This window comes from Colletotrichum phormii (assembly GCF_030913505.1).
Source record: "Colletotrichum phormii strain CBS 102054 chromosome Unknown BDP81scaffold_14, whole genome shotgun sequence".
Lineage (NCBI taxonomy): Eukaryota > Fungi > Ascomycota > Sordariomycetes > Glomerellales > Glomerellaceae > Colletotrichum > Colletotrichum phormii.
In genome coordinates, this window is record NW_026851456.1 from 1045347 (window position 1) to 1072380 (window position 27034).

The 27034-nt window shown below is 52.8% G+C and overlaps 9 protein-coding genes across 9 annotated transcripts; 4 read left to right on the top strand and 5 right to left on the bottom strand.

The window, feature by feature from the left end:
* The first annotated feature begins 513 nt into the window (after positions 1-513).
* On the top strand, positions 514-839 carry BDP81DRAFT_432149 (uncharacterized protein). Its single transcript, XM_060590746.1, has one exon. It carries the CDS (start codon positions 522-524, stop codon positions 789-791), a length of 270 nt encoding a protein of 89 aa, XP_060443479.1. The 5' UTR covers positions 514-521; the 3' UTR covers positions 792-839.
* A 52-nt stretch (positions 840-891) lies between these two features.
* On the bottom strand, positions 892-1703 carry BDP81DRAFT_54109 (uncharacterized protein). The gene has a single exon (XM_060595962.1). The coding sequence runs from the start codon at positions 1489-1491 to the stop codon at positions 925-927; it is 567 nt and encodes a 188-aa protein (XP_060443480.1). The 5' UTR covers positions 1492-1703; the 3' UTR covers positions 892-924.
* A 150-nt stretch (positions 1704-1853) lies between these two features.
* On the bottom strand, positions 1854-5055 carry BDP81DRAFT_432151 (uncharacterized protein). The gene is made up of 2 exons (XM_060590747.1): positions 4801-5055; positions 1854-4747 (listed from the first exon to the last, which is right to left on the bottom strand). The coding sequence occupies exons 1-2, from the start codon at positions 4978-4980 to the stop codon at positions 2243-2245; spliced, it is 2685 nt and encodes an 894-aa protein (XP_060443481.1). The 5' UTR covers positions 4981-5055; the 3' UTR covers positions 1854-2242.
* Positions 5056-5440: 385 nt separating this feature from the next.
* Positions 5441-9605, top strand: BDP81DRAFT_54117 (ATPase). The gene is made up of 3 exons (XM_060595963.1): positions 5441-5646; positions 5743-8678; positions 8734-9605. The coding sequence occupies exons 2-3, from the start codon at positions 5757-5759 to the stop codon at positions 9481-9483; spliced, it is 3672 nt and encodes a 1223-aa protein (XP_060443482.1). The 5' UTR covers positions 5441-5646; positions 5743-5756; the 3' UTR covers positions 9484-9605.
* BDP81DRAFT_54124 (uncharacterized protein) lies at positions 9605-10795 on the bottom strand. Its single transcript, XM_060595964.1, has one exon. It carries the CDS (start codon positions 10495-10497, stop codon positions 9727-9729), a length of 771 nt encoding a protein of 256 aa, XP_060443483.1. The 5' UTR covers positions 10498-10795; the 3' UTR covers positions 9605-9726.
* Positions 10796-13218: 2423 nt separating this feature from the next.
* BDP81DRAFT_493138 (kinase-like domain-containing protein) lies at positions 13219-14430 on the bottom strand (the record flags this gene model as incomplete). The annotated part of the gene is made up of 2 exons (XM_060595344.1): positions 13219-14127; positions 14272-14430. The coding sequence occupies 2 exons, from the start codon at positions 14428-14430 to the stop codon at positions 13285-13287; spliced, it is 1002 nt and encodes a 333-aa protein (XP_060443484.1). The 3' UTR covers positions 13219-13284.
* Positions 14431-19328: 4898 nt separating this feature from the next.
* Positions 19329-20577, top strand: BDP81DRAFT_432156 (uncharacterized protein). Its single transcript, XM_060590748.1, has one exon. The coding sequence runs from the start codon at positions 19465-19467 to the stop codon at positions 20104-20106; it is 642 nt and encodes a 213-aa protein (XP_060443485.1). The 5' UTR covers positions 19329-19464; the 3' UTR covers positions 20107-20577.
* Positions 20578-24158: 3581 nt separating this feature from the next.
* BDP81DRAFT_54173 (uncharacterized protein) lies at positions 24159-24795 on the bottom strand. Its single transcript, XM_060595965.1, has one exon. It carries the CDS (start codon positions 24636-24638, stop codon positions 24276-24278), a length of 363 nt encoding a protein of 120 aa, XP_060443486.1. The 5' UTR covers positions 24639-24795; the 3' UTR covers positions 24159-24275.
* A 306-nt stretch (positions 24796-25101) lies between these two features.
* On the top strand, positions 25102-25865 carry BDP81DRAFT_54185 (uncharacterized protein). Its single transcript, XM_060595966.1, has one exon. The coding sequence runs from the start codon at positions 25197-25199 to the stop codon at positions 25599-25601; it is 405 nt and encodes a 134-aa protein (XP_060443487.1). The 5' UTR covers positions 25102-25196; the 3' UTR covers positions 25602-25865.
* Positions 25866-27034: the final 1169 nt, after the last annotated feature.

Genomic DNA, 27034 nt, shown 5'->3' on the forward strand with positions numbered 1-27034 from the left:
CGAGACTGCATGTCGGTTCGTCTTGGCCCTGGGGAGAAGAGGAACTCCGAATTCCAAGGCCCCAAGGCCCAAAGGCGTCTCCGGCATCCGTATCGTCGAGTCCAACACGAGAAGACGCTAAAAACGGCTTCTAGAAGTTCTGGTCCCATTCGGCCCATCCGCCAGGGTCCTGGTGGGAATTTGAGCATCTCATTGGTAAGAAACAGGGTTCGTGTAAGAATCAGAGCTGTCTGTCGAAGACGGCTCCGTTTCGAAACCCACTTCAAAGTTCAGCCAGCCGGTTTGCATCTCCATCGATATTACGATGTGTGTAGAATAGAGTCGAGACTCGAGAGCGAGGAACCAGAAACACCGGAGACCCGGGAACGGGTGAGGGTGAGGGAAAATGGTCACTTGCTGACGAATGCCACTGCGGCAACAACACGGGGTCTTGTTGCTGCAGGACTTTGGACGCAAGGTATGCTTCGTACATCGAAGCCGGTATTTCCGGTGTGAGATCCGCGCTTTCTCGCTCCGCTGTGATGCTCGCCGACAAACTCTCGTCTGTGACTCTTTTTTGTCTGATCTCGTGGTTCTTTTCCCCAGTACGTGACTTGGACACTGTGTACAACCTTGGCTCGTTGCCTTGTCCATGCAACTTTCCGCCGCTTCGTGGCGGGACTTTGACGGTCAAGAGGAGATTGTCGAAAAAGTGCTTGATTCCGATACTATCCACATTCCCCATCCCACCAAAGATTCGGACGCAAAGCATACCTATCACGGCTGGGCGAGTAGATGTAGCTGACTGGTAGGCAACCCTTCTTCTTGCGTCTTCGTTGGACATGCAGCAAAGAGGGCGCAGGAAACGCTGCCCGACAAGCCACATCAAGCGCGGAAATCAGCGCCGCTAGCCAGTTGAGAAAGTCTCTTGCATCGGTTGCATCGTCAACAACCAATCAGATCTGCCATGGAGTTGCCATGAACTGCCAACGATTGCCCACGATGCAACTCCAAGGGCCTCATTCGCTTTCCCCCGCAATCCCTCAGCAGAGCCCCGAATGTGCAAAGCCACCTTTTCTCCATCGATCTAGTGAATTCGATAGTCTGTGATTTTCTTCTCCCACAGCTCGTAAGGGTTGTACGGGTTCTACGTTCATGACCCTTGTGGACAGGCTTGTACGACGGCAGAAGAGGCTTGTCGGATTCCCCTTCTGCTTCTTCTCTCGGCATCTCATCTTGTCCAAAGTACCGGACAGCATCCGGGGGCCAACCCGCCCAATGACGGGAAGTCACTTGAGACGGGAGCATGCGTCCTGAAGCATTTCGAGATATGGAGCTTGGGCCTCTTTGCATAGGTATGCCCCTCCTCTGTCTTCTGTCAGCAGTATCACGTCTTAGTCTGTCTTTGCCTGCTGCCACACGTCTGTTGACGAGCCGGATTGAGGTATACTGAAGCAACTCAACGGATGTTGAAACCAGATCTTGATTATTCAGAAGCTGAACCCGCTTCATGGCTTGACTTGCTCCCACAAATTGCTTACCGAAAAAGCCAAATGCCCAGGGTCTGGGCGCCTCAGGAGCAGCAGATTCATCAGCAAACAGAAGCTCTCCGAGAGAACAGTCCTCTGAATCGTGTACATCCAATTCAGTCAGTCCTCGAAAAAAGAAAAAAAAAAAAAACTCAACCTCACCGTTTTTCCTTTCTCTCGAAATGCCTCAGCTGTAAGTGGTCTGTCACACCGACGGGTAAGTTTCATCGTTCCGATTCGTCTGGTCACGGAAGGGTGCATCTCAAGTCAGCCCTGCCGGAGGCCAATCCTCATGTCAGCTGGCGCTAGAATTCGGTCGATGATTTCCATTGTTCGATCAATGCAAACTCTATTATGCTAGGGGAGTTATTCAATGATCGAGGGTGGCACGGCGTCTCGCAGTTACCACATGATTGGCCTTCACCGAATGTAACCGATGTTGCGGTCGACGAGAGGGAGAAATGTACGCTTCGGTATCCGTTCATGGTATCTTTTCGAGCACTACACTTTCTGGCTTGTCCTCGTTCTCTACACTTTTCCCTCTCTTCCTTTCCCTTACTCGCAGGCTACACTGTCACAGGGCGGGTTCCATTGCCCCAAACCATTAGCCCGTACCGAGCCTCCTCCATTTTTCTTTGTCTTCAGCCTTAACTTTTACTTCAAAGCCCGATAATCTCACACGTTGGTGGGGGGGCCAGATTCCTCGACATATTACTCTTTGTCTGACATGCGGCTCAAATGGAGATCCTCTCCAGCGAGTACGCCTTGACCTTCTGACTCAGCAGGTGTCCTCTCTCACGCGAGCTCCTCTCGAGCACCTCACCGCCCGAAACAATCTTCTGGTTAGACACATGCTGCTTGGACACGAGTCCCAAAGGCAAGCGAGTCGAGAGTTCCACATCGAGGGAGACCGGCTTAGCGAGGGCCCCAGCGCGCGCGGAAGCAGCCGCGTTGACTGGTGATCCCGTCTTTGCTGTTCTGCCGTACTGGACCGCTTCGCCAACGTAGCCGTCCAGGAGGACTGTCTCGTGCAAACCGGTCAGGGCTGCGCTGACCTCGTTGCTGAGGTTGGTAATGAATTCAAACGCGTCCGCACGGCCGCCCACGGAGGATGCTCCATTTGTAAGCCATCCACTGAGGCCGATGGAATCAATGCATCGGGAAATGAGTTCTGCAATGAGAGAGATGGTGCCATCCGACGGTGTTCCCGCGGCCTCGTCCTTGTCCATGTCTGTCATGTCAAAGTACCGTGATGTCCAGGCGCCGCGGTAGAGTTGTGTTCGTAGAGTGTCGATGAGTGACAAAACTTCTGTTGGGCTGAGAGTCTCGCGAAGGGCGCGCACCGTGGCGATGGACGAGTAGCTTGCGAGCTTCTCGAATGCCGTTGTGAGAGCTCGTTCACGGAGGTTGCGATCGTCGTCCATATGATACACAGCCACTTCAGCCATCTCCAGCGTTTGTTCTGTCTTTTCAATCTCCATCGCCACATCCTCTTCTTGCTCGGTTTCTGTCAGCGCAAGAAGTTCTTGCGGCGGCTTCATGTTGAGGGTCTGCATGATTGCGCGAACCACCACTAGCAGGTCCTTTTCGCCCAGCTTGGTTGCTGTGACATAGCTGAGGAGCAGCTCCATGGCGGGGTTCATCGCAACGAGGTTCTGAACCAGCTTGTCGATGACCGAGTCCTTGGATACCACCTCGGCCAGCTCGCTCTTGAAGGCCGCACACATGTTGGCATTAGTAAGCTGGCCGGCAGCAATCAGGTAGATCAAGACATTGCTTGCAGGCAGGTTGCAGCGGAGAACAGCCGACTCGGGGCTTTGAACCTCCATCGAGAAGACTCTGCTGATAGCATACAGCACCCACCTGCGATCGACGGCAGGGTACGCTTCTGACTCTGCCAGCCACTTCCAGGTCGGCGTCTGGAGTTCATTAGAAACCACCTCCTGTTGGACTGCGACCCCAAACCGCTGCGCGAGCAGGGCTTCGAATGCCTTCCAATCTTGTGCCTGTATGAACCCATCCGCTCGCACGACATCAGCCAGAGACTCCTTGACATATTCGTCAGACAGGGTTCCTGGGAGGTAGTTCTCAAACGTTTCGTTGCCAGCCTTGGGAAGGCTTGCTGGCACACGATCCGACCTTGGCAGACCTCTGCCGATGGAATCGATGAGAAGGCCTTCCTTGCTGTGAGACTTGGGGCGTTCGATCTGAATGGATACCAGTGTGTTGCCGACAACCGCTACTGCCATGTCGAGCTTCGACAGGAAAGTCACAAGTGTTGGCTTCTGCTGCTCAGTGGCCTCGGGGAACTCGACTGCTGTCGAAGCTTGAATCGAGTGGAAGGTAGGGTTCATCATGCTAGCGGAGGTTTTCGAAAGGCAAAGGACCGAGTGCTCTGACAGTTGGAGGAAAGAGGTCAGATCCGGCAGAGGCAGACTGCCTTGTAACTTGGGCACAGCGCTCGTCAAATCGTAGGTTCGAAGGACTGAACCAGAAAGCTGAAGCAGCTTTCCGGACTGGGTGTGGAGCTGGTATGTGGCTGACTCGGCGCTGATTTCGTCTTGCGAAGGCAAGGGCGTAACGTGGAGCTGGACCAATGGCTGCGAAGGTGCCGTAGGAATGATACCGACAATGATGAGAAATCTTGAGGTGGTTCCTTCGCTGGTAGTGCGAGCGACGAAGGCAAGGACGTCGGGGTTGAAGGTCTTGGGGTCGATCTGGCGTCCGAAAGAGCCAAAGGCGTCCTGTCTACCCTGGAACAGTCCATTCATGACCTCAGATGCCGCAGCATGTAGAGAGAATTCCACCTCGTAGTTTGAGACGGTCGCGGGAAGCAGATCCTTGCAGAGGCTGTACGAAGATGCGCTCCATTTTTCCTCCAATGCCTCGCCGTCCAAGCACAAGACCTGGCCGTCCTTGCAAAGAGCAACGACATGGCCCTTGTCAGAATCGGTTTCGCTGACGATAGTGGTATCGACGGCGGCGGAAGTGAAGAGATGCGTGATCGGGGACCTATGGCGCACTCGCTGAGACGTGCTAGCAGAGTTCGTCTTGCCAGTCGTGTCGATCACATCGCGGCAGAGGGTAACCTTTGCGCCAGAAGTGTCTCTCGTGGAGAGATATGTGTAGTTGTTGCGACCACTTGAGCCTTCTCCCTGGAATCGGATCGAGTGCGGCGCGCAAGTGAAGGACTCTTGAGGCGGAATCGGGTACGATGTTCGCAGGCCGGACGACGGCACCTAAGCTATTGTCAGACGCTGTATTGAGGAGGCACCCCGATACAGCTACTTACGTGATAAATGTTTGCTGCTTCTCCGTCCACACCAACAACGACTTCCAGCCTCTTCCTCTTCTTGGACCCGGGCTTTTGTGTGTAAACTTCGCCAATGTGGTACTGGCCCTTGGTATGGTCGAGGGGACGCGGCAGCGATGCCAACACGTCTGGCCGGTGGATGCGGAAAGTGGGAGCCATGTTGTATCTTCTTAAAGCCTTGACCTACAGAGATACTGCGAATCGGTTTTTGGCGGGGCTCAGGTCTGGGTGCGACTGCAATGGCTCTTCCCAACCTCGAAAACCTGGCTGTATAAGTGAAGGTCGCGATGCCGAAGGAAAAAAAAAAGTTGGAGGACTCTGCTGTAGTGGGGTGCAAAAGTCGATCTGATGATAGTTTCGCACTGTCCTGCCCTGCAGAAAGATGCCAGAAAAGACAGTGTGCCGAGATACAGAAATTATTATCGTCGGATAATCTGCGGACCGCGTAGCGTATCGATTAGATAAGATACGAGATAAGATAAAATGGGAATGCTAAAGGTGGTGGGTCCAGGATGTTAAGTGTAATGGACGTCGCGCGACACGCCTACTGCTGCCCCCGGCGATTTGGAGACGCGATTCACGCGACTGGAGCACTCGATACTTAGACAACCCACCCACCTCGACTTCTCCCACCCAACTGTTTGCACCGCCATATCGAAAGCTTGGAGGAACTCTCTGTTATGCTCTCTTTTCTACAGTAGACGGAGCCAATCTTCAGGGCATTGGTGATTCCTTCAACGTTGAATCGCATACATCTTTCTTCACTGCCCAATTCCTGCCGGTTGCATGCCCGCTGACGTAGTCTAAAGGCGCGACGGCCCTGGCGTAGGTTCCCAAGTCTGCTGTTCTACACATTGACTGCGCCTCCGATGCTCTTTCGACCTTGACATAAATGTATGCTGAAGCGTACTTCCATCACAGCATCGCACGATCTCATGGGAACTCTTTTGGTAGCCAACATGGCCCCAGATGGGCTGGACGCCTCCCACACCACAAAGCTTCACCCATTTTTCGTCCCTGGGAAGGCCGCCGACGCCCCGAGAACCGATTCGAGTACCGACGACCAGCCTCAGACAGTCGACAGCACACCTTTGAAGAGCAAGCCCGTTCGATCTCGAAAACAAGCACGCACATCTCAGCAACCATCCAGTGATGTTGAGCCAGCGTCGTCAGACATAGGTGAGGATGAACAAGGTCGCAAGAGGCAAAAGACTGGTGCTGGCAATCCTCCAAGCTCTGGGAAGAAAAGAGGGCGACCCAGGAAGAAGCCAATTATCCCATCTGTCGATATCACGAGTCACTTTTCTCTGGTTAATAGCGTGCCGTCGACCTCGCTGGCCAACGAAGTCCCCCAAACGCCCGATCCCGCACCGATACAGCCTGATGTGGCTACCGGCCCGCTGAACCAGGCCCCGGTGTCCCTTTTGAACATCATTGATGGTCCCTCCAATACGACCCCGAGTGCGGCGAGCGCAGCTCCTGGTGCCGGAGAGGAGCCCAAAAAGCCTACCAAGGTGCTCAGGTTCAACCCAAAGACTGGTACAATTGGTTCACCTCCGAAGCCAAAACCAAGCCCTGCAGAGACATCAAAAGGCGCCAAGGCATCCAAATCGCTGGCAAAGCCTTCTCGCATCGTAATCATTAAGTACGGAATTGATGCGGCGTCACGCGAACGCATTGGCTCGAAGATTGAGCAGATTCTCACTACCCCAACGAAGACGACACCCCGAAAGCCTCGTGCGAAGGCTCCCAAGCAAGAACAGGACAAAATAAAGGCGAAGGACTCTCATCCCCTGTTTCTCGGCAATGCAAAGAAGGCTGCGAAGCCGGCGGACACGCCTTCCGCCGCTCCCAAACCGCCCAGAGCCACCATCTTCTCGTCGACCCCATGCTCTCCTAGAAAGCAGCGACTAGCCCCGACAGCTGGCAAGATCCAACTTCCACAATTTGGTGTCCGATCTATGGGTCTCAGAGTCCCAGGCGCCTCTCATCCAGCATGGCCGGCCCAGGGAATGGCACATGTAAGGGGGCTTCTTCCCGAGGAAGAGCGTCTCCCAGTTGCCAAAGACACCCAAGTTTCGTCCCGGAAATCAAAGGGCCAGACTACGAACATCTACCCTGGAGAATCTGTCATAGACCAGCTCGCCAAATCGTTAAATACCCTAAGTATCAAGAAGTCAGTCCAGGAGGCCGCAGAAGACTACGAGCCGCCACCCGCGGAGCTCCGCCTTCCTGAGAAGCACTTTGAAAGCGGTCGCAAGCTTCGACAAAGAATTAAGCGAGAGCTTCGATCTGTTCTACCGGTTATCTCAAGTGCAGACAGTGATGATGAGCTGCTCACTGCGTCCAATCGAAAACCCCATCCTGCAGTGGCTCGCCTTTATAACATGTTGGAAACCAATCTCTCAGCTTATGATAGGTCGCAATGCGAGGACCTTCCGTGGGCACACAAATACGCACCAATATGCGGAGAAGAAGTCCTTCAATTCGAAGAGGGCGTGTTGTTAAAGGAGTGGTTGCAAACCTTAACCGTTCAATCAGTCAACACAGGCACTGCAGACCAGAAGACTTCTGGCACGAAGCCTGGTTCGGCGGCAAAGAAGAAGCGGAAGCGCGCCAAGATGGACGGATTTATCGTTTCAGATGGTGATGAAGCAGACTTTCTACCTTCGGTCTCCGACGACGAGGATGAATGGCTGCCGACACCTGTTCACGGTGGCCCGAAGAAGACTGTAGTTCGCAGGGACGTTGCCAAAGATGCGAGCCGCCTTACCAATGCAATCGTCCTTAGTGGACCTCATGGCAGTGGCAAGACGGCTGCTGTCTACGCTGTCGCAAAGGAGCTCGGTTTCGAAATATTTGAGATCAACGCCAGCAGTCGCCGTAACGGCAAAGATGTCATGGAGAAGATTGGAGACATGACGCAGAATCACCTTGTTCAACATAATCGCCAAGGCGGCAAGGGTGATGCTGGGGACAACGCCGATGACGAGACAGCAAAGGACATCAAATCAGGCAAGCAAGGCACCATGACATCGTTCTTCAAGCTAAAGGCAGCTCCCAAACCAGAAGCGGCACCACAACCCAGGGCAGTCGACCAACCTTCCGAGGCACACAAGTCAGCAAAGGCAAAGACCCAGAGCCAAAAGCAGTCGTTGATCCTCCTTGAAGAGGTCGATCTCCTCTACGAAGAGGACAAACAGTTTTGGGCGACCATCATCAACTTGGTTGCGCAGTCCAAGAGACCATTCGTCATGACTTGCAACGATGAGACTCTGGTTCCATTCCACAGCTTCATGCTCTATGGAATCCTCCGCTTCACACCACCACCAGCACTCTTGGCGGTCGATGTACTTCTACTCGTTGCAGCCAATGAAGGTCATGCTCTTAGCCGAGCAGCCGTGAGCGCTCTCTATGAATCAAAGGGCAATGATCTCCGAGCGTCTCTGATGGAGCTCAACTACTGGTGTCAACTTGGAGTTGGTGACCGTCGAGGCGGCTTTGACTGGTTTTACCCACGATGGCCAAAAGGCTGCGACAAAGACGAGAACGGCGATGTCGTCCGTGTAGTCAGCGAGGGAACGTACTTGAAGGGCATGGGATGGATCAGCCGTGACCGAGCCGTGGTTCCCAGCACACGAGCTGCTGAAGAAGAGTTGGTGAGCCAATGCTGGCAGGGCCTCGGAATGGATCTGGGCAACTGGCATGATTCACTTGACATGGCCACATGGGCAGACAGCGTGGTGACTTCTTCGCCCAGCGATAGAGCTGCCGCGCTAGACGTGTTTTCTGAGTTCTCTGATCTCATGAGCGCAGCTGATGTCTGCTCTGGTGGTGACTTTGGCCTCAAGTTCCAGGCAAGTAGACTGAATGACGTCCGAAATCTCGCAACTGCGGCTAACTCATATACAGGAACCTCTCGATCCTACGCAACCGGATCTACCTATCAAAACCCGCGACGACTTCATTCTGGGCCGGCGCCTGCTCGAATCTCCATTCCAAACTGACTACACCTATACGGCCACCACCATCGCCACCGGCCTCAAATGCGCCGCTCGACAACTTCTCCAAACCGCACCCCTACGAGACGGCAGTACAGTCTATTTGGGTTGTTTCCAAGAAGACAGCGCAATCAGTCAAATGGGACAGTTCTTCGTCGCCCCTTCCCGGGAAGAGGTGATCAACCGCTATGACATGGCCGTGGCTTTCGATCCCATCGCTATCTCGGAGAAGGCAGCGGCCATGATGGCCACCAGTCTCGAGCCGTCAGTATTTGATCGTACGATGCGTTTGATTACCCTCGAAGTGGCGCCTTATGTGCGCAGCATCATCAACTACGACCATCGTCTCATGCAGAATCGCATGCAACGAAGCGGTCTACTCAGTGAAGGTGGCAGGCCAGGTAAGAGGATGCGTAGTACTCGTGCTGCCTACTCAGCATTAGAGGGTGTGGCGCGTGTCAATATGCGCAAGGAGAACTATTTTGCCGCAGAAATTAGCACTCCTCTGGTCATGAGGACTGCAGGAGAAGGCTGGCAAGCTGCTGTAGATGAGGCCATGAGCTTGATGGAGCATTCGCCAAGTCCAGCACCCGAGAGTGAACCTTGTATGGAAATTCCCGTGGAAACAAACAACACTGTTGTGTCGACTGGCGAGGAATAGATGAACATGATGAATACGTTACATTTGGGGGAAGCGAAAGCATAAAGGAAGAGAGGGTGGTTTGGCGCAGTTGCAGGAGTACAACGGGATGGCATTAAACCTGGCTGGTAATCTGGCTCAAATAACACGGCCAAATAGCATATCATGGTAACCATGCATCTTACATGGCTTTATTTCACCGGCTGTTTCAAATTTTGCGACTGTAATGCCGACATCTCACGTCAACATGAATTCAACCGTCTACTAGTAATTAGACCTCCGCCGGGACTTTCGATCCACATACTCTGGCTCGCCGGGTGGTGACGGAAATCGTTGACCACCGCGCCGGCTCCAATCCTCCACAGCTTCATTATATCGTGGTCTCGGTAACCGCTCCTCCACGAACCGACTACCAGCAGCTTCTGACCTGTTGGACTGCTTTTCATATCTTACCATCTCATTCTCTCCTTCCGCGCCAATACCACGTGACCGTCCTCGGCCGTCTCCCTCGAGTCTACCTCGTCTTTCGCTCGGGGATGGAAGGTAGTCATCAGAGTAGTATGAATCCCCCTCGCTTTCACTTCCGTAGCCCCGTGACCGTCCGCCGCCGCGGCTACGAGGAGGATAATAATCCCTCTCAGGCAGTCGCCGCCGGTCGCGGGGATGGTCGTTGCGATCCCAGACGTTGTGGTCGTCGTAGTCGATATACCCGTTGTGACGATCCCGTATGGCGTTGCGCCTGCGAGACCGGCGGCCACCTGGCGAGGACGAGTGCTCCCAGTGCTCCTTTTCCGAGTGGATTATGCCGCGCGGCCAGAGCTTGTGGACGGCGAGGGAGGCAACGGCGATGGCGGCTATGAAGACGGCTGCGGTTTTTATGCCGGGCTTCTTGTGGTGATCGCGGGGTCCCGCGGAAGAGGAGCGCGAGCGGGAGGATGGCGAGTAGGAGCGCCGCGTCCGGGCCATGGTTGTGTCTCCCGAGCCGGTTGTCTTGGTGAGGGCGCGACTGCGGTGGCTACTATTAGACTGAGACATGCGCGGTGGTATATGAGAAGCGGTGAGTGAGTTTTTGAGTGAGAGCTGAGCTATCGCGGTGAGATGTCTCGGGTATGTTGACGCCGTCAATGAGTCCGGACTGTGTTCGAGTGAGACAGGTGATTTGGTGTTTTGGAAGTAAGCTCAGTGACAGGAAACCTGTAACAGGAGATGGGCTTGGACCGGAGTCGAGGGAAGAAGGGGAAATGAGAACCGTTACGAAGGAGGAAGCGAGCGAGAATTAATGAGTGTAAATGACGATGAGCCCGTATCCAAAGGCTAGTAGGCGGTGCCAAAAGCAAATGAAACTTTGGAGCCGGCTCGTTGGGCTGTCTTCCCCCCGGTATCAGAGCCCGAACTCTGAGGAGTTGGGATCGTCCGAGCGAGGGTCAACCCGGCACGTCGGTCTTGAGTGGAAATCTCGGGTTGCTTGGTGGGTGGTCACGCAGATTTCACACTACCCGCGCAGTAAAAGCCTACTGCAAGAACAGCGCCGACGGCGGCTGTGCGTTATTCTACTGCGGCAGACGTACGGCTTAGGCAACTTGCGCAGCGTGTGGGAGGAGAAGCAGCAGATAGGTTGGAAACAAGTCCGGTCTACGGCTGGCTCGGGATGATGCCGTCAACACAGGGATCTTTCTTGTGGGATAGAGGGGAGGGGAAGAGAGGAGGGCGAGTCAAGAACTTTGGGGGGAAAGGTAGAAAGGCGAACGGAGGGGCGGGCTAGGTATTGAGTTGTTGAGGGGGTCGGATGGAAATAGACGTCGTTTGATGGATGATGGGTGAGATCTATGGGAGGACGGAGGGTGAAGGGTTTGGGTGAGAGGGAGGTTTTATCGGATGGTCTGAGAGTCGGTGAGGGCTTACAGGATGACCGAGGGGCGCATTCGATAACACCGCGGAAACGTGGATGAAAATAAGCAAGTAGTTCACTCGATACTGCGCGACATATCTTCGTTGTACGACAGAAGGGCAGATAGTCAAACGTTCCCGAGCTTGCGGGGAAAGGAAACCCGATAACGATGTGAGGAGAAGATATGAAGGCTTCTTGTTAGACGGGGAACCCGTGGTGTAGTTGTGATGCCACTTGGATGTTGTGTGCAGACGGACAGGGAAGGGCGAGACAAGCTTTCCTGGGCTCGGATTCGATCCCCGGAACTCTGATGCACAGAGGACCACGCGGGTAGTCTGGAAGAGAGTGTGTGGGCATAAGGAGTCCCTTTCCTCTTCTCCCTCACTCTTCCGGAACTGCAGTTCACTTGGCCAATCGTTTGCTTGCCTGTTGGAAGGAGGCTCTGTTTTTGTGGCTTTTTTTCGCCTCCGATTAAGCGATTCATCGATTGAATTGAATTCTCGGATGAAGAGTCGTATGTTGCTTTTTTTTTGAGGTGGCAATCTGAGGATTCGATGGACATCTGCATTACGACTTGACCCGGAAGAGGAACCTCCCGACAAGTGGGCAATAGAGTCTTGGGGATTAAGAGGCAAGTGATGGTGAGGCCTGGAACCTCATTGTCGTCTACTAAGGGTGTGCTGGCCGTTTAGATTGTGTTAGATCTGAGTGAGACAGAGTAGGAGATGGGCGAATGATGAAGGGGGTGAGGTTTTAGAGCCGGGCTAGTCTACGCGTGCTTGCGACGTGATGGTCAGTGATTGGCCAATGCGTCTTGAGGCCGACGGGTGTGACGACACGAAGGCATGGTCTAAAGCGACGGATGTTCTCACGAGTGAAGACTTGAGGTTCGGTGATACGAGTTTGGTGTCAATGACTACAGTGTTCCTCAAAGTAGAATGCGTCGATGGACCAGCTTGACTTGAGGTTGGCAATATTTCAGAAGGTACGTCATGAGATCATCCGATACCAAAATCGAGGAGAGAACTATTTCCAACATCTCTAGGCACTGAGAATAGCGCGTATTTCGCATCCCATGAGAGTTGTGATCCCAGGTACGCTGACAACTTCCATTCACCCAGTGAACAAGACCAAAGGCTTAGCGTTGTTCCCTCATCGTGAAGCCAACTATGAAGTCATCTCTGCCAGCGGTCCTTGAGTCCCATCAGCATCCCCCAGATACTATACAGAGTGATTTCAGTGACAAGTACTGAAATAGACCGGCTTGCCAATTACTGTGATTTATAGCCTGCCACTGCCATGGGCTGCATGCCCGACCTACCTAGGACACAAGGGGGCTGTTGACCATCTATGTTCAAATGGCTGAGAGAATCTACTAATGCGAAACCACTAGTTGCTCATTACGATTGATAGACATCATGAGATGCTCCACGACCACAATTTAGCCACGCTTGGTGATAGTACAATGAGGTTCTGCTATGTTCTAGAAGCCTTCTTAGCCTATATTCCTTGACAGATGCTCAGTCATACAGATCACCAGGAATCGTGAGAGGTGTTGTTGTTCTCGGCCGACTGAAATCACGGGCTTGTCTTACCAGTCTGACTGGCAGGACAATGAAGACTGGCTATCGGGGTATGAAGTCTCGTTTCAACTTTTATTACCCAGTCAAATAGCTAGTCTACATGTCACATCTGGATCCTGGCACGACAGGGTGCCTGACCAAGAACAAATGTGCAGCCTTTCGTCCGACTACCCCTATAGTACGAGTAAGAGACGAGAATAATGATGCAAGTTGCAAAATGATAGTTCAAAGCAGCTCAGCTAAAGGTATATCCATATTCTAAACCCAATGCACCGAAGATCCCAAGCTTGATCCGAACAAAAAGCAAATTCCCACCCGAGTCCTAGATACAAGCAAAACCCCCATCTATACTCATAAAAGTACGCAGAAGAAAGCGAATAAGAAGATATATCCTCCCAACCGCGTCCAAGATCTGCGTGGGACCCCTTCCAACATGGCCACCATCCTTCTAAATGTATCGTATTTCTCACCTTTGAGAGCAGCCTGTAGGTCAGCCAGGTCTCTCTTCATGTCATCCTCCGCTGGCGTGTAACGCTTTTGTAACTTCATCTGCTCCAGCAAGTCCGCAGCAGTCCATCGCTGCTTAGGGTCTGGAATGAGCATCTTGTGAAGCAGATCCTCCACAAAGCGATGAGGCGAAGGCTCACAGCCACGAGGCCGTGTAGGCAGGGGATTGATGCCATATTTTGCGCCGTCAGTCAGGTCAGGCTGGTCCATCCTATCCGACTCCCACCTTTGTCTTGCAGATCCGCGGCCGTCGTAATTGACGCCGAAACGGTGAACGTGCCAGAGCACCATGCCCAGCATCCAAATGTCAGATTCGAACGTCGGCTTCCTGTTGGTGCTCAGGTCGTACCACTTGCCTGGCGAACGAAGCCCAGGGGCCGTGAAGCCGTCGTTCCGCAGCTGGTGGTTGATGACCTCCGGAACGAGGCCGTGTCCGAAGAGCTTGAAGCGGACGCGCGACGAGTCTTCTGAAGGGAAAGGGAAGATGTTGTGGAGGCGGACGTCTCCGTGTACAGTACCTGTCGCGTGTAACAATGCAAGGGCGAGAAGGAGGTCCCAGGCTACGTCCAGGACTGTATCGTCCTGAGTAGGCCCTCTCGCGGGTCGCCATGATCCTTGCATTGGAAGTCTCTCGATGATGAAAACCTTGTCTTTGGGGATATAGTCGAGATACCTTACGATCGTTTGCTATGCTCATGGTATGTCAGCATCTCATTCATGGGTTCGGGGAAATAAACTTACGCAAGAAGCCACCTTGAAGGGCTTAACCAAGTCCGCTGCAAGCTTGGCGAGCTTCTCTTCCCGAGCGGCGTCCAGTTGAGGAAACCCAACAAAGGTGACATCTCTAATGCCGTCAGCATCTTTAGAAGTTACATACCTGCGGCCGTCTCGCAGAGACCGGAAGTTGGGTTCGTCGCCGACGGGACCCTCGTCCGTGTGCAGGATGCCCTTGAGGCTCAAGAGGTTCTGGGTGTCTTCTCTATGCGACATTGTGATGAGTTTGTAACTGTGCTGATTTCTCTACTGATATGGGAGTCCGGAAGACGTGTATCATCGTGTATGTTGGGCAACGTATATATAGATGGGCTCAGTCCGTCTCAGCCATTAGGTTTCTTCGTGATTGTCTATTGTTTCTTCACATTGCCTATATGATTCCTGTTTATTCCTGAAATGGAAACCAAGTCGGAGACTGCATTTTCTGCCTCACAATGTTCTTTCAAAGTTGGAGATAATTTTAGCAAAGGGAATAATAAGTCAAAGGCAACTGTCGATTGTTGCTGAGGAGTAGAGAACAAGGTCGATGTCTAAAAGCTACATGTACTCAAAGCATTGTTCTGGGGACAATCGGATTGCGATCTCTCGAAACACCCTCTGTTCATATCTTCTCTCCTCGTTTATTCCAAAAGTGTTTCAAGGGAAACGATATCAACCTCGAGTTTCTTGTCTTTAGGCTGATTAACAACTTGTGTAAACTGGTGCTGCCTAGAGTCGAAATTATGCTCGCGATGTCGCTCCTAAATAATCAAATTCTGATATCTTTTAGGCATTCGAAGATGCCATCACGCTTTGCACACCCGCAAGGGAGCTTGGACAGCATTTGTATAGACCCAGTACGAGCGAGCTTCCATTCAATGAAGGCATACATTGCTTTGGCACCCTTTCAACGTTTTTGGTGATATCATCTTCTGTCTCCCCTGACGGTAACCATATGACAGGCGTAGACGGCAAGAAAAGAGGCTCTGCAAGATAAGTAAACCTCTCAAGGAACTCGTCGTGCTCTCAATGTAAGCTTCACAAGAAACACCGACCTCTCGTTGAGGTTCAAACCCACCAGGCTGTCTGCATAGTCGCGGATAGGATGTACCTTCAGCCAAGTTGATAAACCAGCCTGTGACGATTATGGGCCGTAAGGCGAGTGAGTTTATGGATTGGATACCCGGTCTCCACCAGTGGACATAGTAGCACAGGCCGTATTTCTTGGATACCAAACCTTTTCAGACTCTAACTGGAGATGCTGATTTGCAAATCTAGCTGACATAGTATGAACGAGCCGATAAGAGCATGTACGTAGCCTCCAAAGACCATCTGAGAGACCATGAAAAGCCAAGGTGAGGTGACTAGACAGGACTGTCGAGCGTTGCTGAGTGGTATGGTAACATCACCGATTATAACCAGCTCGTCTGTAGATGAAACTAGCTAGTGAATGATTCTGCTCTCAAGATGACCCGTGACCATACATTATTATACGAGCGAGTTCGATTCACAAGGGCCACCTATATCACTCGAACCATTGATCCAGAGCAAGCGTTCCCTTACTATCTACGATTCATCGCACTGTAAACAGTTGAAAAAGCCAGGTGAGCATCAGTCAGAACTTCGCAAGAGTCCAGGTGGTCGGGCTAATGGTAAACCAGGATCATCTCGTGGATTGCGTGTACGCTTAATGGCCTTTTAGTATCACCTCAGTAGCAACACTCAATAGTAAGCATAAGGCCGGCGGGGGAGGATGCCGTGTGCTTTCATTATCGTCACCAAAGACAATCCTCATTTCCCGTCCCGACGGCTAGATTCCCTTCTAAGATGTCAGTGCCGTCAGTGGAGACTGACATCAGGCTCCGGGGAGTGGGTGATCAAATCGTTCATACGTAAGTGTACGAGACAAAAATGAATTCTTGGTGCCTAGGCCGCCTTGCACGAAAGAGCCCCAATAGTGCTATCTGTCACTTGGCAGATCGGTCTCAGTCAATCGAATCAGATTTGATATCGTAAAGTGAACGTCCACAACACTCCGCGGCCCCGGGACGGCCGGCCGGAGGTAAGTGCGTGGTGTTACGCCAGCGTCGGCGGCGGGCGGGGGACTCATGTGGAGGCGCGAAGCGCAAAATGAACCACCACCACCACCGTCTACTGCGTGAGGTACTCAAAGGTGTGCCAATAGTCGGATCAGCGCGGGGCAGGCTCCGAGGACGCCAAATTACGGATGGTCTCTCAGCAAAACTGGTTGGAGCCTTGCAGGAAGGCTATTGCCAATGGAGACAGAGGCTTTTGTGTGCCAGTGGGGAGGCGTCATCACTCAGCGTGATCTGCCTGAGTAGTTGCGATGGGCCTGATGCCCCATCGTTAATCGCCCGTAGACGAAAACAGGATCGAGGCTAAACCGGGAATAGGGGGTGAATTCGTGAAAATGGGGATTCGTCTTTCGGCACGGATAGGCGGTGGTCATTTCTGATGGCCAAATGTATTGATGTAGCCTGTAAAGACTATGTGCGTCGGAATGAATGGAGTGTCCGGTAAGCAAGGAAGAAAGTGAGGAAATGCGTGCCTGCAAATCCCTTCGTCATTCAGCCACCGTCTCCATTGATATTGGCTGTCCTTGCAGATGCAACAAAGTGAGGGCTGCTGGGGTGGAGGGAGGCAAAGTGAGATGGATTTTCGAGACTTGCATGTCATGCCGGGTCCAGGTAGGGGCCAAAACACTTCGACATTTCGAGTTGGAGGGTCCGAGGGCTTGCCATGCTCCGCTGGCTTCAGTCACGACTACTTAGCTCCACAACGAGTGGGTGGTCGACTGATGGATGTCTATCATTGGGAACGGAGGCATTCCCAGCGGCTCGGGACTGTTGCTGCTGCGAATCATCTGAACAGTCAACAGACCTATCCCCCAAAGATGACGCCGGCGATGAAGCAACCGGCAATAAAATGTCCTGTTCCGCGGTGGAGATGTTGTCTGACTCCAACTTGCTCGTCAAACTAGGTTTGGCCATGCCATGATGATGGAAGTAACAGAAGAACTAAGCCGTCCCCACCACCTGGCGCCGAGAGCTGTTAGTTCCTCTCTGATACCGGTATGACCGGCTTATCAACGTGCCAGATAATCAGTGTGACTGGGCAGCTGAGACTTGTCGAACCCACCTCCACAGTGTCCCGAGCTAGGAAGAAAAAGGAGGAAAAAGAAAAAAAAACATGTTTATATGAAGTGAAGCCAGAAGGTCAGATGGAGTCTTGAATGCAGGACTGACACCATGTCAATGTCGGATATGTGGCACCAGGCTGGCCGGACTAGGCTTTGGTTGGCGAAATGCAATGGAAGCCGAAACCTGAGTTGGTGATCTGCCAAAGGGGGTGCCGTGGACAAATACGCAGTTCGTGACACAATGGTAGCGCCAGATGGGCCCGGCCGGTGCTTCGGTGCGGCAGACTCTCCGAAGCCAACCTGGAGTGCCGCGACCAAGGGTACCAGGGATAAGATCAGACGAGCGAGCCAGTATTGGTACATACATACAGATGCCTAGGTCCCAGAACCTGGAAGAGCCGACCTCGATCATTCCAAGCGCGGTGTGACGGACAACCAAGTACGAGGTGCGCCGGTGAGACGTTTTGATAGAACTTGCATCGGTCGTAACAGGAGTACGGTTCGGAGCAAGAAATAGCGATGCGGATGGCTTCGTGAAAAACGATACCGCTCTTCATCCGTCAGTTTTCATATAGACGCAACCGAGGCCGAGTTCGAGCAGCGTGAGCGTCGAGAAGGGCTGGCCGCTGATGTGATTGTGACTGAGGGAGGAAAAAAGCAAGCGGGCAGCCGACTGACTCTGTCATGCAGCTATTGAGGCCCTGGGGGGTATTAATTAGTCTGTATGCGTCGGTCGAAGGCGGCTTGCCCCCAGCGTCGTTGGTTGGACGACTACAGATATGGTGTCCGAGCTCAAGTTGAAAGGGGATGGTGAGTAATATTATCCGTACGCAGAAGTGAGGATACTGGGGGAGTCTGAGAATAACTACCTAGGTATGCCATTGAAGTACGGAGTAGCGACAGTCCAGTCTGGATGAGGCTAGCTAGACACGGCATGGAGCAGGGTAGCTCAACCGTACAGCAACGAGCCATAAAGCGGCTAGGTAGTATCCGTATCTACGGAGTCTTGGGAGTACCTAGACCAAAGAGGGGACAATCAATGGAAGAGTCTTTTGTTAAGCCATGGGGGCAATCAAAGACGAAGAGGCTTATGGGGGCCAGGCTGCCAGGGTCGAAACAATCAGTGCTGGCGATGTTGGGAATTGAGGCGCTAGACGCGAGACAGAAGCGAGTGATCTGTGTTCGACTCTGTGTCCTACATTCGGTATGTTGTGGCTGATATCGACCGGTGTTATCGGTTGTGGTGGCATGAGCATTTAGCTGCCCCCGTGTATGTGCTGCGATGGCCAGGGTAATCCGTATAGCATGTCCGTCAGGATCTTTGGTCTGGAGTCCTGGGCAAGCCGGGAAGGGATACGAAACTGGCTTGGGCTTTGGAAAATGCAGCTTTGCATGGGTGATGGAGATTTGTGGCCAACGTTGGTTCAAATTGAAGTAAAGTAGACTGGTATAGAGGTGAAGGGATGGTGGTGGTGAACGTGAAGGCAGGCAGGTTTAAACTTCGTTCATTACCTAAGCAATCAAGGGACGAACATTATGTAAGCGATACCATGATACCTCGGGAAGAACGTACCGTGGGGATACAGCCTGGCGTTCCTCATTGGATACCTCTTTCCTTGCGCTGCCTCCAAGGAAAGAGGTGAGAGTGTGTTGGGTGCTTCCTTTCTTGAGGTGCACTTGGCACCTGCCTGCCTGCTCCAGATAACGTTGGTTGGTGAGGTACGGATAGGTAGCGTGGTAGGTACCTACTTGGAGGGGGAAGGCACGAAGGTCCGAAGGTGACGAGCATCGCCTGCACCACCTAAACGGGACTTAATTTTCATGTCGAGGAAGCTGCAGAAGGTGCAAGGTAAGGTACGAATGGGAAAGAACAACACTGTACCTGCGGAGCAGGAGCAGCCTCTTGCCTCTTCTTGACAGATGCTGCGGGCGGAGCCGAGGCAGCAACTTCATCTTCCCTGATCAGTGACATTAACTGCATGCATGGGAGATGGAATTCCTCTCTTCCTTCTACACCACTTTGGTTGCGACGACGACCTCAACATCAATATCCTCGCTCCATCTCTTCAATCTACCTTTGTTGACTGCCACACTCGGCATGTAGTGTAGGTATGTATCAGCAGCGACGCCGGCACCGCCTAGCCAGAGAGTCAGCCACCTGCAAAGAAGAATCCAAAATCAAATGCACCTCCACCACCATCAACATCGCCAACATCGAAACCAGCACCGCCAACGACCACAAACCCTCGGCGAAGATCAGAGTCACCATGTCTGTACCCTGTCGTACCTGTCACCCCTCAAGAGACGCGGATCAAGTCACCAGGCCATCGAGTCAGCAGGGCCCGGCGTCGTTTGGCTGTGCCGCCTTGCGTTATTCAGACCAAGGACCAAACTACTTCCAGCCGCAGCGGTTGACGGGCTCTCTGGCCTTACGCAGTATCCGTCTGGAGTGGTCCCATGCACATTGGACCCCGCCAACGCCAGCTTTCAAGCACTTTCAAGCAGCCAGGGATGGCTTCATGCTATCGCCCCTGTACGGATACATCGTGTGTGAGACAAACAGCATGGCACCGCCCCTCCACCTCCGAGCCAGGCGGACCGCGGACGATACCAGAAGGAGCCATGCAAGCCATGCCATCAAAGGGATTCTCTCGTCCATCGATTCACCCTCGGTTTACAGTTACATTGCTCCTTCAGCACATGTTCAGCAGGTTTCTGTGGATTTCACCACACACCCACGACACCGCCGATAATTGCCAACCCACCGCCAACACTGTCCAGAAGGAATGGGGCTAGACGAGGTCTTTGGCGATCATTGTTCAGGGTTGGTTTCAACTCTTGTCGAGACTCAACACTCCCCTTATTGCAAACGCGCCCGCCTACCAAGTGCACCCTCCTTCCCCTGGCCATGGGTCCAGCTTGCATTTTATTGTGGCCTGCCTGTCTTACCTACACTACCAGTTAGTCTTCTGCTGTGAAAGACCTCTTTGCCGAAAGGCAATGTAAGGTATAGTTGACGAAGCCTTCTGGCCTAAGCAACCTAGTCAGCATACTAGGGAGCGTCAACTCGCTATGCCTGGCTCAATACTCTAGGACCCTTGAGGCCTTGACACACTCGGCCCTCGACCCTTGGAGCACCTTGTAATTTGGCATCGCAGGAGCTTCCGGGACAAATAGATCAAATCTGGGCTCACTTCGCACTATGTAAGCAAAGAGTTCGCACCCAAATCTACGGATACACGAGAATTGCTAGGGACACCCCGGCCGCTTTCACTCGACAATGCGTGCTATAAACGTAACGCTAATTCGTTCTAGCACTCGAGGCACAGTTTGCTGGCCTCTCCAAGCCAGTACACTGGCATGACTGGCTCTGCGAGGTTCTGAGATGTTCTGAGCGTGGCTGCTGGCCAGATCATGGTCTGCTAAGCAAACCATCCATTCTTAGCCGCCCCATCCCCGCCGGCCGGTTAGATGACTTCGACACGGTCAAAAGCTCCGACGTCCAGAACCAAAGATGACAATGCCACCCGGTTTGAACAGCAAAGGGCTGTATGATGTATCACAGTCTTGTGATCACATCCATGAAATCCGACTGCCTTTACGTCGAGGGCTCTACTGAGCAGCGCTGTCAAGGTTCCAAATGCCTCAAAAGGCCCCGGTTATTGACAAAAAACTGGCAATGCCAAGTCGGCCATCTCAGCGGTCGTAAATTATGGACACTTCGGCCTACACGGCGGAAAACACGGAGGCCCGAGCCAGTCCATGATCCCTGGCCGACCCTTCTTGTTGGCAACGACTGGCAAATCCTTTCCCTGTGCTCATTGCGAGTACCTACATTGCCACACCGTTGAAGTGGTTGAATGTGCGAACAATTGCGATATTTGATTGGATGCCGCCCAGCGGTCTGGACAGCTGCACGGTAGAGACCGGATATGGAGTATGGGGACTCTGTGGGTTGCAAGAATTTAACACAGTGTTCTGGATCCTTCAGACACGCCCCTCCCACACTGGAAGGCTCGAAAGCCCGCTCAACATTGCGATATCGACCAATTGTGGTTCAAAATCTAAACCCTCTGCACCAACTCCCAAGCGTTACTAGGTATATGCTCTGCCTCGCCAGGAAGTAACAAAAATTGCGACTCCGGCTCGGGCAAGTTGTCGATGTGCATAACCGGCGAGCCTACATTTGGAAACGGTACGGAGATGGGTGCAACAAAGGATTGCAAATCATACACGGAGTACGCCATCAGCCTATCGCCGCCTGATGGATGGCCCAAGTAAAGAAACAGACTCTCATATTGTGTCAATAGGCCAATACTTGGAGGAGTATCCGAATGTTCGCAACAGCTTCTCGAAACCCCGATGATTATTATCCAAGTCTTCAAATCTCAAGCCCGGTCGGGGTAGCATGTCGAGGCGGTGCCCTGCGGACAGACGGATACTTCATTATTGACAGAACCCTCAAGCATACACAAAGAAAGACCTGCTCGCCGAATTTGATACACCGTACCGAATGCGACCGCTCAAAGTCTCGTATCCGTCCCACGCCACTAAATTGAGGTTGATACCCATCGAGCCCGGCATGTATATGGGAAGCAAAGGGTAGGTGGTCGCGCATCACATTGACGTTCCGCGTGCTAGACGATGGTGCACGCAATATGGGGTTAGTGGTCAGACTGCAGAACCCAGTTCCGTGTCGTGATCCCAGCTAGGATAGTGGGCAAGGCGACATGTGGTCTGCAGCCTTTTCACCTGGGAAAGCTTTTATTGACACACTCAAGGCGTCCATCAAACAGTCAGGTTTGTTTCCACCGATCGACCGGCCGAGCACCACACCAACAGGCTGCGCTAAACGAATGACAAGCCACATGCGGGCAGCGTTACGCCGTATCTACCTTCAATATCTGGCGTCAGTAATCAAAGTGCCCGTTGAACGAAGTCAACATAAGTTTGATGCTGACTCCCTCATTAGGCTGTCAAACCTGAAGAACGTCCCCATGAAACATGAGAAGCGGAAGAATAGCCCTAGAGTCGGCTGGGAATCACCACGAAATTGATGCGGCGAGGGCGAATTCGCCGTTCGATTGAAACCTGTTCGTAAAGTCGTACCCTTGTTTGTGACATGCTTTCGACGTTGTCCCAGAAGTCACCCAGGAGGTGTGGCTTGGGCCACCGCTTCCCATTCTGTGGGGAGCATCTCTTCGCAACGCTGATATTATTTTCTAGGCGACAAAACGGAAGACGAAGCCTACGGACACACCCTTTCGATTAGAGTCAGGGTTCCACGCAGAGTCAATGAGAAGATTGCATGCATGATTGGCCTTCGCGTCGGTTCGTTTGCGTGGTGCGATGAAGGCTGGCTGGTCAAGGCTCACAGCCCTTGACCTCACTTTTATCTGCATGGTGCGTTTCCCCACGGCCGAAGTATGCATTCCAGAAGGGGAGCATTATTATTTTCCGCTGGGTACTCGGGAATCAGATTTCTTGCCAAGTCAACCTATTTGATAACGACGAGGCTGAAATCGAGTAACACAGGTTAGTACTTTGCTCACGTTTCTTCTTCTCCGACACACACAGAATGGCCTTAGCTATGCAGGCGAAGCGTTTCTCAACAGCAACGTGGGTGAAGTTGAACACGGCCTAGGTATTCACGATCTCGGTCTCATGTCACAGCCGGCAAGGGAACGATGTGTTAGGCCGAGCAAGGAATGCTGAGCGCCTGTTGACGAAGCCCGACCGACGAATGGGATTCTGCTCCCTCTCCCTATCGTTTCTCACTTCTCACTCACGGAAGGTGCAGCTGATGCCCGAATTTCCGGACGAGCCAGGCAAACATCGATAGATATGCTCTGTGTGTGTCTACGAGCCGGGCTCTAATAAGAAGCACCGCGGCTTGTTCCTCCGTCGCAGACCGGCGCCGGCGCCTTTGGACTTGGGTGGGACAAGCCTGGGTCGAGATCTCATAGTCCTTTGACAAACCCCAGCTGCACGTTACTAAAGTTGGATTCAACATGAATGAGGTGGACAAGCACTCCCCGTACCTGACAAAGATCCCTGGAGCTCTGTCGGCAGGCCTCGCGGGGTCACTGAGAATCAAACTCGAACTATGCATTCTCTTTGGGGAAACATCTCAACATGCAACGCAACAGACATGCCATAGGGGCGTTTGGAGAGGGTGCATCCTCCTACATTCGCCGCCCGTTGATGCGCATGCAATCCGCACAACAGAGGTGTATCCTCTTCTCTCGGTTGCTGACTGAGTTATTACGACGCCTACCCCCTCTCGTCCCATTACAGTTGTTCTTTGACCCTGACTGAGTGATAGGTTTGCAAGGAGTCCGTCTTGGTTGGCCCCTCACCAGTCATGATGCTTGTCGCTATCCTCGTGTACTCCCCGATGACTGGACGACGTCCAACACCACCTCAGTGGTTGCAGAGTCTTTGTGGCCTTACCCTCCCGTGCTAATTGACCGCGTCTCTTACATGACATGTCTGGGGCTCGGTACCTCAAATCTTTGCTGTAAATGCAACCACTTTGGCCCGCTCCATCCATTCGGTTGTCTGGCAGTCTGGCAGGGAAAACGCGGGTAAGACAACCCCCATTCGCGTGTCGCTCACGGGGTATAGTATCGATGGCGAACAGGGTCGTTTGAAGTTGCAGGGATCTTAATGACCTGGCCGGGCTCATCAATTCGAACGCAATGGACGGAGCAGCAGTGCCCCTGCGCGCAGCGTCGCCCAGCTATTCGGCCGGCACGATCGGCGTGGCCCATGACGCCGCTGTATTACCGATGTTTTGTCATTTGAAGTGTCTCCGTTGTTGCTGCCACGGCCGGAGACCTTGTCGAAACGGGCGTGCCACTCACCCACCCTCATCCTCAGTCAGAGGTGCATCCATTCCTTCAAGCGCAGCGCCCACTCCTTAACCGAACCAGCTCGTGACTGGGACAGTGGATAAGCTGGACGGAGGCATGACGACGATCCGGTCAAGCAGCCACAGAGTCCAAGCTGATAGGTAATGGTACAAAGGCTGGCCTGTGCATGACGTGCCTCGACGGAATGCGTAGCTTTTTGAAGCCTCGAGAACAGCCAGCTCTTTTTTCGGTACCCTGTTTTTTTTTCCGTGATTATGCAGTCTATCTCGTTTGCGATGGTTGCTCACAAAACTGCCTTCGCGCAACAGCAAGTCCTCTGACGCAGGGAAATGGCGAGCCCCAAGCCGCCGTTTCATCACGATGAGGAGACAAACGTAAAGGGCGTGGGCCGGACGGAGCCACGGAATCATCCAAGTTCCTTTGCCCAAGGATCGGCCGTGGACTATTTGTATGCTCTTCCCTAGCGCCTTGCCTTACTGGTTCAGCCATGAGTACGGATACAATCCATTGGCCGATTTCAACATCAGAGAGATCAGCCACCGCCTTGGCCAAGCATCTAGGAAGTCGTCAAATTGACAGCCTTGTCCAGCAGCAGCAGCAACAGCAAGCAAGTAATGCTCAATGGTCTCGGCTTTGGTGAAGCGCTACTCCATACATCATCAATACTTCGTCTTGGTTCTCGACAGCTCCCCATAGATCAACACCCTTGCTGGAGATACATCCTATTTTGCTTTGAAGTTGATCTTACAGACCTTTTGAGAGAGGTGCGAGGTAGCTGATGCGTGCGCTTCTCGCCCTATTGGCAGATTTGCCGGCAAAGCAAAGCGAAGCGAGAATAGTATGTTATTTGATTTGCTAGCCGAGCTAACCACCTCTACCAATTCAAGCCAGGGCTCAGCATTTCTGCCGCGTTCTATTTTGGGGGTGAAGGAGGAGATCAAGTAACCAAGGCTGCCGTTGCGTTGGCGATGAGAGTGAGACTGACAGACTCCTCCTTAATCCTCCCAGCTCGATTGCAATTTGGGATCACTCTACTCCGTATTGTTGCTTCATTTCTTTTAATCGCTTTGCACGACAAGGGGTTGACCGACGGGCGAGAAAACGGCGGACAGAGGACCAAAGACAGCAATGGTGTCCTGGCAACCCTGGTCCGGCTACAACTACGAATGAAGGAAGCGGCATTGCACAAGACAACCTGGATAAGAACAGACACTGCGGCAATATCGATTCGGCCGGCCAGAGGACGATCCTCTCCCGCGCATTTGAGAATGGGACCTGGTCGGTGCAGCCGCCCACACGACCTTGGAAGTTGGATCACCATTCCTTTCTCAGTAGTAGGCGTTGTCTCAATGCCTGGCAAGAGTCTAGGATAAGGCGAGGAGGGGTTTTGGGGTTCTTGGACAGACCACAGTTCGCAATGCTACACAGCGCGCAAGGCATATGATTAATGTCAACGCAGGACCGAAAGGGTATGGAGATTTCTTAGTGGAGGACCAGCGCAGCAGCGAGCATACCGACATTGGCTTGCTCCATCCCACCTACCTAGCGCTCTGAAAGCCTTGGGTACGGAGTACACATTTGCGACACAGGACAGGACCCTGCAAACGGACTTCTGGCGGCGTACACACGGCAATACGTGTGCTATCCGGACGGAGCGAGGCAAGGGACAAGATGGTATTGGTCCCCCCACCACGGCCACGACACCACGACACCAGCGACCACGACTAGCACCGACATCTAGATTACAATTTACACCGAGTCAACGGCAGCAAACAGGCGACGAGACGGTGCGGTGCCGTCAGCAGCCGTGTTTCTGATGCGGGACAAAAGGTGACACAAGCGACCATACCTCACGTCGGTCTTGTGTTGCTATCTTTGCCCTCGGCTGAGGAATTGACCTGCATGCAAGCAGCTGGACTGAATTGGATCAACTATTCTTCGCCCACAACTCGAATGCCAATGCCTGCCTCATTTTTGCATCGAACCATGGCAGTGGGGGCACGGATATGGAACTGCTACTGTACTAATGCCTGGGTTCAGTTCAACAGGCTGTATCGTCTGGGATTTGACGACTTCTGAAGATCTGACCTGCTGTACCGTAGCCTGTGCACAAATGAGGGCAACGGCGTCGACTTCGGTTTCTTTGAGAAGCTGATGTATCATGTGCGGATACGCAACAAGGTCACGAACGCGCAGTGTTCATTCTGTCTGACCTGCCGCGAACCTGTGGCATCTATTCGATACGTATGACAACGCAAATTATCGTGGAGCCACTACTGTCTTTGATGGGATGGATTGCAAGCATACGCTCCAAAGTTTCGCCGTGTGGTGAGACAGTACAGAATTTTGAGGTATCTGTACATGTCAGAGTCAGGGACCTGGGCGATATCGAAACAAGACTATGCCCGAACAACACCACACACCACACACCACACACCGTACGCGCAACGGAAGTCACTTTGAACTTTTGAAATGTTTTCGGTCCAGGAGGGTTAGGTGTGCTTGAGTCAATACAGCTCAAGCCTGTGAAGGTGGGAGGGGACGGAAAGTCCCGTCCAACAACCGTACGTTGTTCGAGCTGCATTTCTGCATCACTTGGAGAAGTCAAGATGCTGAACACAATTTTGGCATTGTGAACGCAGACGCACAAATCACGGGCTGTTTAGGATATTCCTCTGACGAGGCCGTCATGTTGTTGGATGTATGCGAGGGCGCAGGCGAATCCTTCTTGGAAACGGATGCTGACTTTTCATCCCGAAATCTATCCTACAGCATGCGGCACGGCGGAAGCCGAATGTGGGCGTAA

Excerpts from the sequence above, each read along its gene's own strand:
- BDP81DRAFT_432149 (XM_060590746.1), top strand. The coding sequence starts at position 522 with ATGCTCGCCGACAAACTCTCGTCTGTGACTCTTTTTTGTCTGATCTCG.
- BDP81DRAFT_54109 (XM_060595962.1), bottom strand. The coding sequence starts at position 1,491 with ATGAAGCGGGTTCAGCTTCTGAATAATCAAGATCTGGTTTCAACATCC.
- BDP81DRAFT_432151 (XM_060590747.1), bottom strand. The coding sequence starts at position 4,980 with ATGGCTCCCACTTTCCGCATCCACCGGCCAGACGTGTTGGCATCGCTG. Across the intron at positions 4,748-4,800 it reads AAGCAGCAAACATTTATCAC|GTGCCGTCGTCCGGCCTGCG; the intron begins GTAAGTAGCTGT and ends ACAATAGCTTAG.
- BDP81DRAFT_54117 (XM_060595963.1), top strand. The coding sequence starts at position 5,757 with ATGGGAACTCTTTTGGTAGCCAACATGGCCCCAGATGGGCTGGACGCC. Across the intron at positions 8,679-8,733 it reads ACTTTGGCCTCAAGTTCCAG|GAACCTCTCGATCCTACGCA; the intron begins GCAAGTAGACTG and ends ACTCATATACAG.
- BDP81DRAFT_54124 (XM_060595964.1), bottom strand. The coding sequence starts at position 10,497 with ATGTCTCAGTCTAATAGTAGCCACCGCAGTCGCGCCCTCACCAAGACA.
- BDP81DRAFT_432156 (XM_060590748.1), top strand. The coding sequence starts at position 19,465 with ATGTATCAGCAGCGACGCCGGCACCGCCTAGCCAGAGAGTCAGCCACC.
- BDP81DRAFT_54173 (XM_060595965.1), bottom strand. The coding sequence starts at position 24,638 with ATGATTCCGTGGCTCCGTCCGGCCCACGCCCTTTACGTTTGTCTCCTC.
- BDP81DRAFT_54185 (XM_060595966.1), top strand. The coding sequence starts at position 25,197 with ATGAGAGTGAGACTGACAGACTCCTCCTTAATCCTCCCAGCTCGATTG.